This window comes from Monomorium pharaonis, chromosome 1 (genome assembly GCF_013373865.1).
Source record: "Monomorium pharaonis isolate MP-MQ-018 chromosome 1, ASM1337386v2, whole genome shotgun sequence".
Taxonomy (NCBI): domain Eukaryota; kingdom Metazoa; phylum Arthropoda; class Insecta; order Hymenoptera; family Formicidae; genus Monomorium; species Monomorium pharaonis.
Window position 1 is genome coordinate 27,319,414 of NC_050467.1, and position 14,935 is coordinate 27,334,348.

The 14,935-nt window shown below is 39.7% G+C and overlaps 2 protein-coding genes across 2 annotated transcripts; both read left to right on the forward strand.

The window, feature by feature from the left end:
• Positions 1–2,483: 2,483 nt before the first annotated feature.
• On the forward strand, positions 2,484–6,124 carry LOC118647387 (zinc finger BED domain-containing protein 4-like). Its single transcript, XM_036292197.1, has 3 exons — positions 2,484–3,371; positions 3,434–3,789; positions 3,873–6,124. Exons 2-3 carry the CDS (start codon positions 3,777–3,779, stop codon positions 5,417–5,419), a joined length of 1,560 nt encoding a protein of 519 aa, XP_036148090.1. The 5' UTR covers positions 2,484–3,371; positions 3,434–3,776; the 3' UTR covers positions 5,420–6,124.
• Positions 6,125–8,952: 2,828 nt separating this feature from the next.
• Positions 8,953–10,809, forward strand: LOC105834170 (muscle M-line assembly protein unc-89-like). Its single transcript, XM_012676458.2, has 4 exons — positions 8,953–9,151; positions 9,333–10,440; positions 10,483–10,543; positions 10,591–10,809. The coding sequence occupies exons 1-4, from the start codon at positions 8,953–8,955 to the stop codon at positions 10,807–10,809; spliced, it is 1,587 nt and encodes a 528-aa protein (XP_012531912.2).
• The last annotated feature ends 4,126 nt before the right edge of the window (positions 10,810–14,935 follow it).

Below are 14,935 nucleotides of genomic sequence, written 5' to 3' on the forward strand. Positions count from 1 at the left end.
AACCTGCGTTGAGAAAGGGCACGAAACCTCGTAAAAATTTAGCGGTTATAAAATCGATCGAAGGAAAATCCGACAGAGACAGCGATCGTGAAAAAACCGACGGCGAAACCAGCGATAAGAGTTTGGCTATTATTCGGACTCGTGAGATAATGAGCGATATCGACGATGTGTCTAAACAAGACCAGAGTGCGGGCAGCGTAAAAGCCACGCCATACGTGCAAGTGCTAACGCGAGGCGTCCGTGTAAAAGCTCTAGTCGACACTGGGGCACAGGTATCGACCGTTACGAAAGACTTGTTCGACAAGCTGAATTCGGAAGCTGTGCCAATGAAAATAATACCGATTCGTAAATTTCTACTACGCGGTGCCTTTAATGATAAAGGGCAACCCATCGCAAATAAAGTTCAGTTTGATTTTACAATCGGAAAATTAGAATTTACACACGAATTCTACGTTGTAAGAAACTTGCCCTACGAGATGATCCTCGGAATGGACTTCTTGCAGGAACAAGCCGCGATACTCGAGTGTCACGAGGAAAATTTCGCGGTGAAATTTACAAAAGAAAACGCGATGCCGCATAAGGTAATAAACGCGTTAGACGCTAAAGAAGCGGAAATTTTGTTAAATAAAACCCTAGAAAAATATAAAGATCTGTTTCGCGAAAAAATCGGTAAGGTTACGCACTACCGGCACAAAATCGTAATGAAATGCGATAAGCCGTGCAAGTCAAAACTGTACCCCATTGCCGATGCTCACCGTGAGCAAGTAAGAAAACACATACGCAAACTAGAACGCGACGGCGTTATAGAGAGATCGGCGACCCAGTACGTGAATCTTCTCGTAGCGGTTGTAAAAAGGTCGGGTGAAATTAGACTTTGTCTCGACGCGAGGCAATTAAACAAGTTTATGACGAATGACCACGACCAGCCGCCTACTATAGACGAGGTGTTCCGACGCATAGGAAGCCGTAAATTCTTTACGACTCTTGACGTTGCCAAGGCGTTTTGGCAGATCCCGCTCGAGCCTGAATCCAAAAAATATACTGGATTTATGTTCGACAACCAGACCTATGTCTTTACCCGAATGCCGTTCGGTCTAAAGACCGCAGGCGCGTCGTTCACGCGAGCGATAAGGAAAGCACTGGGAGATGAGTGCGATCCGTTTACGATCGTATATCTCGATGATATACTGATCGCGTCCGAAACATGGGAGGAACATCTCTTCCACTTAAATTACGTTTTAGAACGACTTCAAAAGGTCGGTTTCCGTCTAAACGTCACAAAGTGCGAGTTCATGAAGCCGGAGATCAAGTTCTTGGGTCATACATTCGACCAGATCACGGCCGAAATGAACGAGGACACAAAGACGGCCATCAAAAACTTCGAACGACCACGAAACAAAAAAGCGGTACAAGCCTTCCTGGGCTTGGTCAATTGGGACCGCCGTTTCATCAAGGGTCTCGCGAACCTAGCTAAGCCTCTCGAAAACCTTCTCAAAAAACAGGTTAAATTTGCCTGGACTGATGTCGAACAGCGTGCGTTTAACGAGATAAAGCGCGCGTTTGACGAGGCGGAAAAATTATTCGTAATTAGACCCAATAAGAAGTTCGGAATTTTTGTTGACGCATCGAAATATGGACTTGGAGCTCGTTTGTATCAGTACAGCGTAGGGATGGGCGATGTTTATCGATTAATCGAAATAACCGATAGTTTTTTCTCAATTAATCGATGTTTTCAGCCGATTTATTTTTGCTCGATTTAATCGATGTTCGATTATTTTGTCTCAACATCGATAACCGATTTTTTAAATTTATTATTAGAGATGCATCCAGGACCTGGGGCTCGATTCTTGAATTCATTTGCAAGAGAAACGTATTCGCAAATTCTGTTCTTACAGAAAAGTTGAAAATTTATTGGCTATCGTATGGCTTTTAACCAATAAACTTGCAACTTTTCTGTTAGAGCGGGTATTTGCGCATATGTTTTCTTGCAAATGAATTCAAGAATCGAGCCCCTGGTCTATAATAAGGCCGGATCTACAATAGGTGTAATAAGTCTTAAGCCCTAAGGAATTAACCAATTATATTCGTTTATTCTTCTCATATTCGGTTATAATTGGTCAATTTCTTATGGCATAAGGCTTACTACACCTATTATAGATCCGGCCTTAGGGCCTAAACACAATGCCAGGCAACAAGCAATAAGAAATAATGAAAGAGAGAAAAGAAAGAGAGAAATGATCTTCTCTCTTTCTCTCTTTCTTTATTTCCTATTTTTATTGCCTATTGCCTGGCATTGTGTGATGGCCTTAAAATGATGCCTTTTCACGCTGACGCTTGACGCTCATTTTCAGCGTCAAAAGACATCACGTGACTAAAAATAAAGACACCCATTCGTCAATTATATGGTCTGTTCTTTCTAGCTGCACTGTTGCACTGGTGCAATAAGTTAGAATGAGAAAAAATATACTTGTCTTACTTTAACTTATTGCACCAGTGCAACAGTGCAGCTAGAAAGAACAGACCAATAGTCACGTGATGTCTTTTGACGCTAAAAATGAGCGTCAAGCGTCAGCGTGAAAAGGCACCTTAACTCTGACCGTCGCGCGTCGGTTCGTCTAACCGTGTGGTTGGTGAAATTGGCCCGTGTTTATAAGTTAACATGCGTAATTTATGAAACTTAGTTACGTTACACCTATAAACCATTTTAAAAGATACACATAATATATTATGCTTGAAAATTTACAAAATCTGGCAATTATTTTTAATTACTTATTTTTCTAGATAATAATAAAGAGATATATTTACACATGCAGGATATGGTAGATTTTAAAGAAATTAATAAGTTCAGAAATACAAAAATGGAAATTGAATTAATAAATAAGAATTATGACATTAATTGTAATGATCATAATTCTGATGACATTGAGTATGTATATTGCAAAACAAAATTTTATCATAAACTTTTATTTCTCTGAGAACTAGTTGTTTGGTTTTAAGCAAGATTTAAACATATGTCTATCTTTATCTTTTTCTTTAATAAATAACTAAGATATGACAGACATATTTAAGTCTTACTTTAAATTAAAATGAAGTTTATTTTGTGTAACCAGGCTTAAGTTTTATTCATGAAAATTATTTATCAATATTGTTTCCAGTGATCCATGTGAAATAGAAGAACTGTCTTTAGAGTCTTGTTCAGAATATATGGTCTCAAATGCTACTGTAGACATTTCAAATTGTAAACAAATTAAGGATATATTATCACATCACTCAAAAGATGCAGAAAACAACATGCTTCACACTGTGGATATTCAATCTAAGAAAACAACTAATAATCAATCAAAAATACTTAATAAAGAAGAAACGAAACGGTATGTCTTCAATTATTTTTTATATAAAAATTGTTTTTTTTTATTTTTTTGTTAATTTACAGATTAAAACAAGTAAGTCTTGTTTGGAAATATTTTGAAAAAGATTTAAAGAATTTAACTGCTCGTTGTATCTTGTGCAATAAAAGTATTAAACATTGTGGGAATACCTCAAACATGAAGCAACATTTAACTAGAAAACATGAAATATTATGGTCTGCTAATCATAGAAAAAATGACACTAGTGTTCAATCAGATACTAATATACTTGACAAAACTAAAGAAAAGAAAATCTATAATAAGGTAATAAATTAAAACGGCAATTAAAGAATAAATAATCAATTTCATCATAATTAAAACATTTTGTAGACAAAAGAAACAAAAATTAAAGATGCATTTGACCGAGAAATGTCTTTCATGGGTATGTCTTAAATTATTACTTAAAATATATTTACACATTTTATTGTAAATTTCAGAATTAAAAATTCTGTTTTATTGTTCTAGATAGTGGTTGTAAATCTGATAGAATCACAAATACTATTTTATACATGCTTGCAGTTGATAAAATGCCACTATCAGCAGTCGAAAATAAAGGTTTTAAAAAATTAATGAAAACAATTGTGCCTCTGTATAAAGTTCCAAGCAGGAGGACAGTAACTAGACTGCTTGAAGATCGATATAAGACATTAAAAAATAATTTTATAGCTAAAATCGACGGAGCTATTTGTTACAGTCTTACTTGTGATAATTGGACTGACATTACTAATCAAAGTTACCTTGGTGTGACTATTCACTATCTAACAGATGAATTAAAAATGAAGAGTGGCTGTATTGGTGTTTTCCCTTTATACAAAAATCATACTGCTGAATATCTCGCAAAATCTTTAAATACAATTATCAAAGAATTTAAATTAAATTGTTCAAAAATTACAGCGATTATCACAGACAGTGCAGCAAACATAAAACTGGCGATAGAAAAAACAGTGGGAAAGTATAAACATTTAGCTTGTTTTGCGCATATTTTGTCGCATCTTGTACCGGACGCATTAACCAGCATGTCTGATGCTCAAGAAATTATTCATAAAGTAAAAAAGATTGTCACCACTGTAAGGAAAAGCATTGTTGCATCAGATGAACTAAAAAACTTACAGCTTCGTGATGGAAAAACAGAAGGAACTGTATTAAGATTCATACGAGACGTTCCAACGCGTTGGAATTCTACACTATATATGTTAGACAGATTTCTTGAGTTAGAAAAGTACGTTTACCCTGTGATACTAAAATGTGAGAAACCTTTGGATATGTTAAGACATGACGAAATCAAAACATTAAAAGAAATGATATCTATTATGAGACCAATCGAACGTGCTATCACAGAAATTAGTGGAGAAGCATATCCAACGTGTAGTATTATTATCCCTCTAGTGCGTTGTATGAATGTTACAATTTATTTTAACAAACCTGATACACAAATTGGAATTACATTTAAAGAAAAATTACAATCGGCAATCAACAATCGATGTAAAAATTTTGAAAATAATAAAATAATGAGCATTGCAACCATACTGGATCCTCGTTTTAAAAAATTACACTTTGAAAAATCTTTAGCCGCTGCAACTGCAGTACAGCATATTGAATCGGATTTAAAAAAATATAGAACATTGAAGGATCCACAAATAGATAGAGAGTTAAATACTGAAATGACTGTTAGGCAATACAGTAATTTATGGGATTTTCACGACAATTTAGTAGCCAAAAATAATAACTGTACAGAAGAATTAAATGAAGTGAAACAATATTTAAAGCAACCCATTATTGATCGAAAAGAAGATCCATTTGAATATTGGAAATCCATGAATCATATTTTTCCATCTTTATATCATGAAGCAGTGAGATACATTAGTACATTGGGTACTTCAGTTCCATCAGAAAGAATCTTCTCTCAAGCTGGTGATATAAAAAATGATGACCGAAGTAGATTAACCGGCGAACATTTAAATATGTTATTATTTCTCAGTTCGCTTACTGACGAAGATTGGGCGTTGGAATAAAAGTATAATAAAATTTTCCACTGGAGGGGAAAACTAATTCCATTAATTGAGTAAAAATTTGTTATTCATAAGATTTAAGAATAAGTTTTTAACTCATTTGCAATTAATATTAAGAATATAAGTTTTTAACTTGTGTGCAATTTATGCTAAACGTATTATATGTGTTATATTGTTTTAAGATTAAAATAATACATAAGTTTGTTTAAACACTGAGCAAAATATAGATTAGCTTGTAAATATTAATACCGTTATTATTTCTTAGGTCGCTTATTATCAAAGACTGAATATTAAAATAAACATAATCTTAATTTTTTTATCTCAGTAATATATTTTGTCGATGACATAGTTCTATTAAATAATTTTAAATATATTATTTCTAATGTATTTGTTGTTTCATTAATTAAATACTGTATAAAATACATGTCTTGTTAAAACATTGCATCTGTTCTTTAATTCTTAAATTTTTATTAATTCCATATTTATTTCAAATAATCTAAAAACATCGTAAGATTACATTAAATATTTTATTAAATATTGGATATCATTTGTAAAATATTAAATGTAAGTGTGAATCTCTCATAAGACTAATTAATACACATTTGTCACACAATACATTTTTCAAGCTTGTTAACTGACTATGAAAAGAAAATGATAAAAATAGACAATTATAAGGTTTTGATTAATAAAATTACAAAATATAATAAATTTGCTAACCTTTGTTTATTTTTGCTACATTATTTATGTTATTTTTGTTATTTTATTTTTTTAATACATAATCATTATTAATGTTAACTAATTTATGTGTTTTTCTTAAAAATTTTAACGATTAATCGATAAATCGATTTTTTTTTTCGTATATAATCGATGTCGTTTCAATGTTTTTTTCTTTAATCGATGTTTTAAACATCGATGTATTTTTTAACATCGCCCATCCCTAGTACAGCGACGAAGAGCCCGACATTAAACACACGATTGCGTACGCGAGTCGATCCCTTAAAGGCGCAGAACTTAACTACACCGTGACCGAGATCGAATGCCTAGCGCTCGTATGGGCACTTAAAAAATGGCATGCCACCCTACTCGGGCGTAAGATTCGCGTCCATACGGATCACCGCGCGCTTAAATTCGTAACTTCGTGCGCAAATGATAGTAGCCGCATAGCGCGCTGGATATCATTCCTTAATGAGTTTGACCTTGAAATCTGCCACGTACCGGGAAAAGAGAACGTGACGGCGGATACCCTGTCGCGAAACAACGTTCAGAACGGTTACGTGAAAAAGGCGGAATTAACGAAAGTCATCGCTGCGATCCGCGCACCAAACGATGACAGCGAGACCAGCGATTGGGTTGAATTTATTAAGCACGCGCAATCACAAGATTCCCAATTGCAGGAAAAGCTTGCGAGCGAACCTGACAAATATAAGATCCGAGACGACCTAATACGCGTAAATACCGGTGAAGGTGAGAGAATCGCAGTCCCGGACTGTATCAGGTGGCGCCTGGTGCAAAAGGTGCATAGCTACTTGTTACATTTCGGAACAGACAAGACACTCAGTTTCGCGAAGCGACTGTTCTCAATAAGTAGTATTGATAAGCTTACCCGCGACGTGGTTGCTTCCTGTCACACATGCCAAGCGACTAAATATAGCACGCGCGCAACAAGGGGAGTACAATATTACGACCTGCCGGAGCGACCAGGTCAGGTAATCTCTTTAGATTTATTCGGACCCTTACCCCAAACCGTTAAGGGTAACAGATACGTGTTAGTTTTACTAGATCAATTCTCAAAACTTACAAAACTATACACGATAAAAAACCAAAAACTCGAGACCATAATCGATACGTTGCAACTCGAGGCGTTTAATGAAATCGGAATTCCGGAAGAAATCTTAACTGATAATGCCGGTCAATTCATAACCAACCGATGGCGCGAGTTCGCGACGGATATGGGGCTCACAGTGCGCAAAACAAGCCCGTATAACCCTCAATCGAATCCGGTTGAGAGGGTTATGCGCGAGCTGGGTCGCATAATTAGGGTCTACGCCTATGACCGTCAGGTCAGGTGGGACCGAATTATCAAGAGGGCTGAGGACACCATAAACTCGACGACGCATTCGAGTACGGGTTTCAAGCCAGTCGACCTACATCGGGGCCAACAAGATCCACTGCACCTCGACGAGCGTTTGGAGCCGCAGCAGGAGGAAGACGAGAGGACGGCGGAAGAAATACTCCAGGCATCGATCGAAAAGGCAGCGGAGGTCCTGAGCAGACGCGCGAGACTCCGAAAGGTGCAGGCAGACAAGTCCGAAGAAGCCAAACCGTTGCAAGTCGGCGATCCGGTATGGGTCAAGCTCCATAGAAGGAGTGACGCCAGCAGGAGGTTGACCAGAAAAATTCATCTGGTATACGACGGTTCTTACAAAGTGGGTCAAATCATACGTGAGAACGCTTACCTAATAGTTGATGGCGACGATAACGCTGTTGGAGTGTATAATTCCCGGCAGCTAAAGCCACATAGGGAAGCCCGTATGATGGATCCGGTGCAAATAAACGCATTGGAAAATCCCTCGAAGACACCTACTGGAAGCCGCAAACCTGAAAAAGAAAGAAGAAAGATTAATAAAAAGGACAAAGAAACAAGGTGCATAAGCATGATAACTGTACCTGAAAATAAAAGAAAGATTAGTAATCGACAGATCGACAGTTATATAGACGAACTACGTCTGGATAACTCAAACGAACTAATGTCTTTAAATGGTTCGAATGATGAAATCCACGACACGCAAACTTCCGATGTTCCAAGACACCCGAAGCGACGACCGAAACAACCCATCAGCGAAAAAGGGATGAGACACATCTCCCGCATAAAGAAATTGCTGACAGGTCGAATACCAACGGGATGGATCTACGCCAAAGTCGAAGGTCAAGATATCAAAGTGACCATGGACGCCAGAGGGGAGTTTAACGTGATCACAAGTGGAGCAGTCGAGCTAATCGAAAAGGAAAATAACAGAGATCTGGCAAAGACAACCGAGTCAGCAAATATTCCCGCTTATCTGAAGCGAGAAAAGTGGACAAAAATCAAAGCAGTAACAGTCCACACACAAATTTTCTCAAGAGAGATAAACGTGGAAGCCATGATACTCGAAATGGCTGAGTCAATCCTGTTGATCGCGAGAAAGTCTAGAAAGGAGCTCGCGAACTTAATTAGAAACCCGGCGAGTCCAAAGAAAAAGCTGGAACGCTGGGGCAAAACTAAATCCAAGTTGGAAATGCAGCGAATCAAGAACCAGCTGAATACTACCCGGACTGAAGGAGAGAGATCGAAACAACCCAAAGGACAGCCCGAGAGCAGAAGAAGACGTTAAGACGATCCATTGGACGTGCTCATCCCGGAGGTAGAGACGGCAGTTCAAACTGAAGGAAATTCCAGCAGCAACGACTGTGAACTGACCATAAGGCACGAAATCAGCCCTATTCTCACCTCGAGTAAACGTTCATCAAATGTAAGCGACCAGATCTCTATTTCCCGCATGAAACCGGTAGTTATCCTAAGCAACAAGGATTGCGCCCGAAAGTGCAGTCCGGTAACGCGCATCGCACCTGAAAGTGCAAACCCGACTTGTAAATCGCGAAGTCATAAATCAAAAGATAAACGCGAAATAGATAATATAAGCGAAGTAACTATCTGCCAAATTAGCGATAGCGAAAATTCCGCATCGTCCGACACGGGTATAGAGATGCGATTAAATAATAAAAGGAAAATTACGCGCGAAAAGGCGAACGAAAACGTTACGTTAGACAAGTCAATAAGTCAAGCGCGAGACAAAAATTTAGTCATTACACACGACGATTCATCTTTATACGAAGTCGTAATTTGCGATACGCAACATAGCGCATAACTGGTACGTAGGTAGGCGATCCGAAACCGCGTCGAATAAAACCATCGGAACTAGCGATAGGCTTAAGGATACCGAAAGCAAAAAGATATCGAACAAACCGAAGGCACGCGACAAGCCGAACACGCAACCAAACCCAGCGCCAGTGGCGACACCAGCCAAGTCAGCTGATTGGCCGACGGACCAGCGAACCCGTGCGAACGTGCCCACAAGCGACGTCGACCAATCACAGGTACCTAGGGACATCGGAACAAGACCGAAGTTAACCATCTCTAGACCACTTAACCCGAGCTCAGAAGTGATACGAATCGCTCGAAACGAACAACAAAGTAAACACAGTGTGAAAACAGAAAGTTCAAACACAAAAACGATACAGAGAGCTATCAAGAAATTAACCAAGATGTTGGATAACATCGAGGATCTAGATCTTGACAGCGACGAGGAGAAAATGCTTGACCAAGCAGCCGTTAACATCTTAAACCGAGAACTTGAATCAAGGAAAAGAAAAAGATTGGAATTCCTGAAGGACTTAGCAGGACCAGACCCACAGACAGACGCGAGATTCAGCAGAAAGCAAGCAGCCGAAATGCTTCAAAAAGATATCAGGAAAAGTAGTGCGCTCGCTGAATTTATCAACACGCATTACAAAAACGTGGCGAAACAAAACTGCACGTTCGATTCAACCGAAATCAAAGATGAACACGGGAATCTCGTCGCGAAAGTAAAAATCATGCTGGAAGTAGAGGTAACGGATAAAACAAAAAATCAGTTACCTAACCTACGCATAATAGCCGATTTAATAAATCAGGTTGTTAACATCAAATATCTGTATTACCCCGACGAACCTCGATCAGAACAGCAAACAGATGCCCAAGATACGATACAAGCACAGGGCAATAATACAATAATTCAAAAAACATACGAAACTGAGTCACTTAACCTCCAAAGTCAACCCGAACACACGCAAACTGCCGGCGAACAAAACAATCAAAAAATCGCCTTAAATCAGGGAGAAAGTGACAAAGAAAATAGAAAAATAGAGGAAGAAGCTAATCGATCTAACAGAAACGAGTCCGAGGAACGGGACTCGAAAATGGAGAAATCCCCAAGGAAGCGAACGAGGTCATAGGTCTTCCGTAAAAGAGACTATTCATCTGCCAATAGGCCTAAATACACCTTCACAAGTGACGAATCCAGCGAGGAAGAACCGCCTACGCCCAAAAAGGTAAGGCGCTTCGTCTGGCCAAAAAGTCCAGACAAAGCCCCTTAGAGGGGGCATTGAAACCGTCCCCCAGGGTCAGCCTACGCCCCGGTCCATCAACATCATTGGAGGACATAGCCGGGACAGCAACGGCAGTACCGACCGAATCTGAGGAGGCTCAACCCAGTACAAAAGTAAGCGTCATCCTGCAGCGTACCCCAGTGCCAGCAGACGACGGGGCAAGCACTTGCAAGCCAACCCGACCCGAAGCTGAGTGGGAAGAGGCATAGGATGCGCCTACTCTAACACCTGGTCAAACCCTGAAACCCTATTATTTAATTTTATTCTTTTTTCCGAACGGGAGTTTGATTTAACTTTAAGTTATCTTAACAGCGGCGGAAAACCAGCGCTCGCGTCTAAAGTTATATTTTTCATAATATTATTAATTCATTTTGCGTGTTTATAATACATATATATTAGCGTGTTCAATATTACCATATTTAACCCTAGACGTAAGTCAATTCAATATTCTTTCAAAATTACATTTTATATGTTTGCGTGTGATTTATTATATATAATGTATTATGTACCTATAATGGTCATGTTAACTTTGGTCATTATCATACTTCTGACTGTTCTAGTCATCATCATATGTTTTCCGGACTAATGCGATAAAACTATTCGTATCCGGTTATTATACGTTCGATTTAAGTTTGCTTATTAATATATGTTAGTGTGTGATAACGCACACCATGATCTCTGTGCCTTGCACGGCGCTATTAGCGTTATTAGTTATCTTTTTCACAGCGGTCTTTATTGTAGTCATTTGCTATCCGACCTATGTTTAAAAACGTTTTCTATTATCCGATTGTCACTAGCGAGAATAAAGCTAGAGGCAAAATGCATGTATTTCAGTTTTAAATTGATTATACCAAATTCCTTCTATTATATGTATTTCGTTCGATTCAAGTTAATTTTATATGTTTTACAGTTCAGTTAGTTCATATAATCATTTTAAGCAAACTGCACCTTAAGTGCAGTCTTGATAGGGTAAACTGCACCTTAAGTGCAATACCCAAAACTTCCAGTAATATCGGAAAATGCAGCGAAACACACTTTAATACGCTTCCTAAGTTCTTTTAACACCCCGTTAGTAATTGTTACTTACCAACTTCAACATTATTTTAAAGAGTTTGTCATTTGACATGCTCGAGGCACAGCTAGTGTGCTACGTTTGTTTTCTATATAATTTCATCCTTTTAAGGCTAAATGCAACATTTTTAGTTTCCTATGCGTATTCGATGCATTTCCTGGTATCGTGGCTTTAATAAGCTACGATTAACAATAATTTACGTTAAACAATGCAAATTGCACCTTAAGTGCGATCTAAGTCAAATATGTGCGCTTGCAAGTACAATCACTACCTTAATGGTGGGGGCAACATGCACATTGCTCACAGCGCAACCGGGCCGCGCAACCGAGCGAGCCGCGAGTGGGGGCTACCAAGAGTCCCGCGACCGGGGGAAACCGACGCCACGCGTGGTTGGCGTAGCCCGCCGGGAGGGGGAAGCCCAAGCGCTCTCGGCAGCAATTGGCGGATTCCGACGGGAGGGAGTAGCGTCTCTCTCCCGAGCATAAAAGCGAGCACCGAGAGACCTCGAGAGCTTTTCGCGCCAGATCTCTCAGAGCGTTAACATCACGAGAGTGCAAAGTCAGATAGCGACAACACCGGGAGAATCCGAGATAGTATATTTCGCGCGCAAACCAATCGTCGGCCTTTTTTCGTGGCACAAGTGCGATCGCGCGGACACATGCGAGAGTTCCGCGGAATAAAGTGCGATTATAACAGCCGCGTTAAATATTCGCACAGGCCGAACCCTGTGAGGCCTGAAACAATCAGAAATACCAACTTTGCGACACGAGTGTGAATAAGCGTCGCGGACGGTTTTCTGTACAACATTAGTGAAGTGAAATAAACCATTGTTTTGTTTTTATTAATAAACATACTGTCTAGTGTTTATTCGCTCACCTATCTTTCTGGCGCGTGCGTTCGTGATTCCTGAAGCGTGACGGGTTCCTGGCGAGCTGAGCTGAGACGATCCTGGAAACCAACGGGGCCACGGGTAAAACACCCCCTAAAATTATACTTACCTGGTGAAGATCCTGTGGGATTGACGGCGACCTGGGAGGACATCCTGACGTTGACGGCAGCACCTGAAACAGAAAGAAAATAAGTGATTAGTGATAATCACGAAATTAGCGTTGTTGGTTTTGTGCGACGGCAAGTGAAGGCGTTCCACTTGTATTGTTCGTTCTTCCGGCACATCCGACGACGCAGAGCTTCCAGAGTAGCAGAGCTGAGCGACGATCCTGGAAGCTGAATCTTTGCCTCTTGGTGGACATAAAGGGGCTGGCGACTGTGACGACTTGCACAAAGTCTTTGGTGAGTTCCCATTTATCCTGATCTCGACTCGCGTCTATCGGTTATCCGGTCACAACCTAACCCTAACCCTAACCCTAACCCTAACCCAGGCACAACCCGAACTCAACTCGGTTAGGACTGCCAATCAAACCGCAACAGCCAAATTAAAGATACCCAGAGTCGAAACTTAATTTCGAAGAGGGGGGTTAGGTCTCCAAAAGTCAAAGTCGAATATTAAAAAAAAAAGGTTAGGTCTCAAGAAAAAGTTAGGTCTGGAAAAGGTTAGGTCTCAAAAAAAAACAGCGGAATATTAAAAAAGATTGTCTCAAAAAGGTTAGGTCTGGAATATCAAAGTTTCGTCTCGAAAGGTTAGGTCTCAAAAATTTCAAAAAAAATTCCAAAAATTCCAAAAATCGGTCCAAAATTTAAGGTGCCAAAACGCGTTTCTCCACGTTCTGAATCGACTAGTATGTACTTTCCAGATACCAATTTTTAATAACAAAAACCCATTGTAGGACTTAGAAAAATTTCAAAAAAAAAAAAAAAAAATTCCAAAAATTCCAAAAATCGATCCAAAATTTGTAGTGCCAAAACGCGTTTCTCGACCTTCTAAATCCATTAATATAGTCGCAACTTGACCGATTTTTCCAATCACTTATAAGAAACTTAGAAAAATTTCAAAAAATTTTCAAAAACTTCAAAAAGTTACACAGACCAAACGGTAAGAGATACGAAGGTGGGCAAAAGGACTAAAGTTGCTGCTATCGTCGAGTTCTATAAGGATGCAATGTCAAATCCCGGTGAAAGTAAAAAAAATTATTTTTTCCAACCAAAAAGTAAGAGATAGAGGGTTGGTCAAGAGGACCAAAGTTGCTCCTCTCCTCGAGTTCTATAAGGACGCAATGTCAAATCCCGTTAAAAGTAAAAAAAATTATTTTTTACAAAAGTAAGAGATAGAGGGTTGGTCAAGAGGACCAAAGTTGCTCCTCTCGTCGAGTTCTATAAGGACGCAATGTCAAATCCCGGTAAAAGTAAAAAAAATTATTTTTTACAACCAAAAAGTAAGAGTTAGAGGGTTGGTCAAGAGGACCAAAGTTGCTTGGCTTTTCGAGTTTTATAAGGAAAAAATTCAAAAATTAAAAAATTGTTTAATTTTAAAATTCCTAAAACTTTAACGATTTATAAGGGCCAAACGGTAAGAGATACGAGGTTCCTCAAGAGGACCAAAGTTGCTTGGCTTTTCGAGTTCTATAAGGAAAAAATTCAAAAATTCAAAAATTGTTTAATTTTAAAATTCCTAAAACTTTAACGATTTATAACGGCCAAACGGTAAGAGATACGAAGTTCCTCAAGAGGAACAAAGTTGCTCCTCTCGTTGAGTTGTACCAAGATCGACACCTAGACTCCGGAACCTACGAAGCGCAGACCTGGTGCAGCGCGAAAACTTACCAGGAACGTCGTCTACGGGAACGCCGACACCGGGGATGGATAGAGCTCGTCGAGTAACTAAAGGATAGACACCTAGACTCGACGACCTATGGAGCGCTGACCTGGTGCAGCGCGAAAACTTACCAGGAACGTCGTCTACGGGAACGCCGATACCGGGGATGGATAGAGCTCGTCGAGTAACTAAAGGATCGACACCTAAACTCCGGAACCTACGAAGCGCAGACCTGGTGCAGCGCGAAAACTTACCAGGAACGTCGTCTACGGGAACGCCGATACCGGGGATGGATAGAGCTCGTCGAGTAACTAAAGGATAGACACCTAGACTCGACGACCTATGGAGCGCTGACCTGGTGCAGCGCGAAAACTTACCAGGAACGTCGTCTACGGGAACGCCGACACCGGGGATGGATAGAGCTCGTCGAGTAACTAAAGGATCGACACCTAGACTCCGGAACCTACGAAGCGCAGACCTGGTGCAGCGCGAAAACTTACCAGGAACGTCGTCTACGAGAACGCCGATACCGGGGATGGATAGAGCTCGTCGA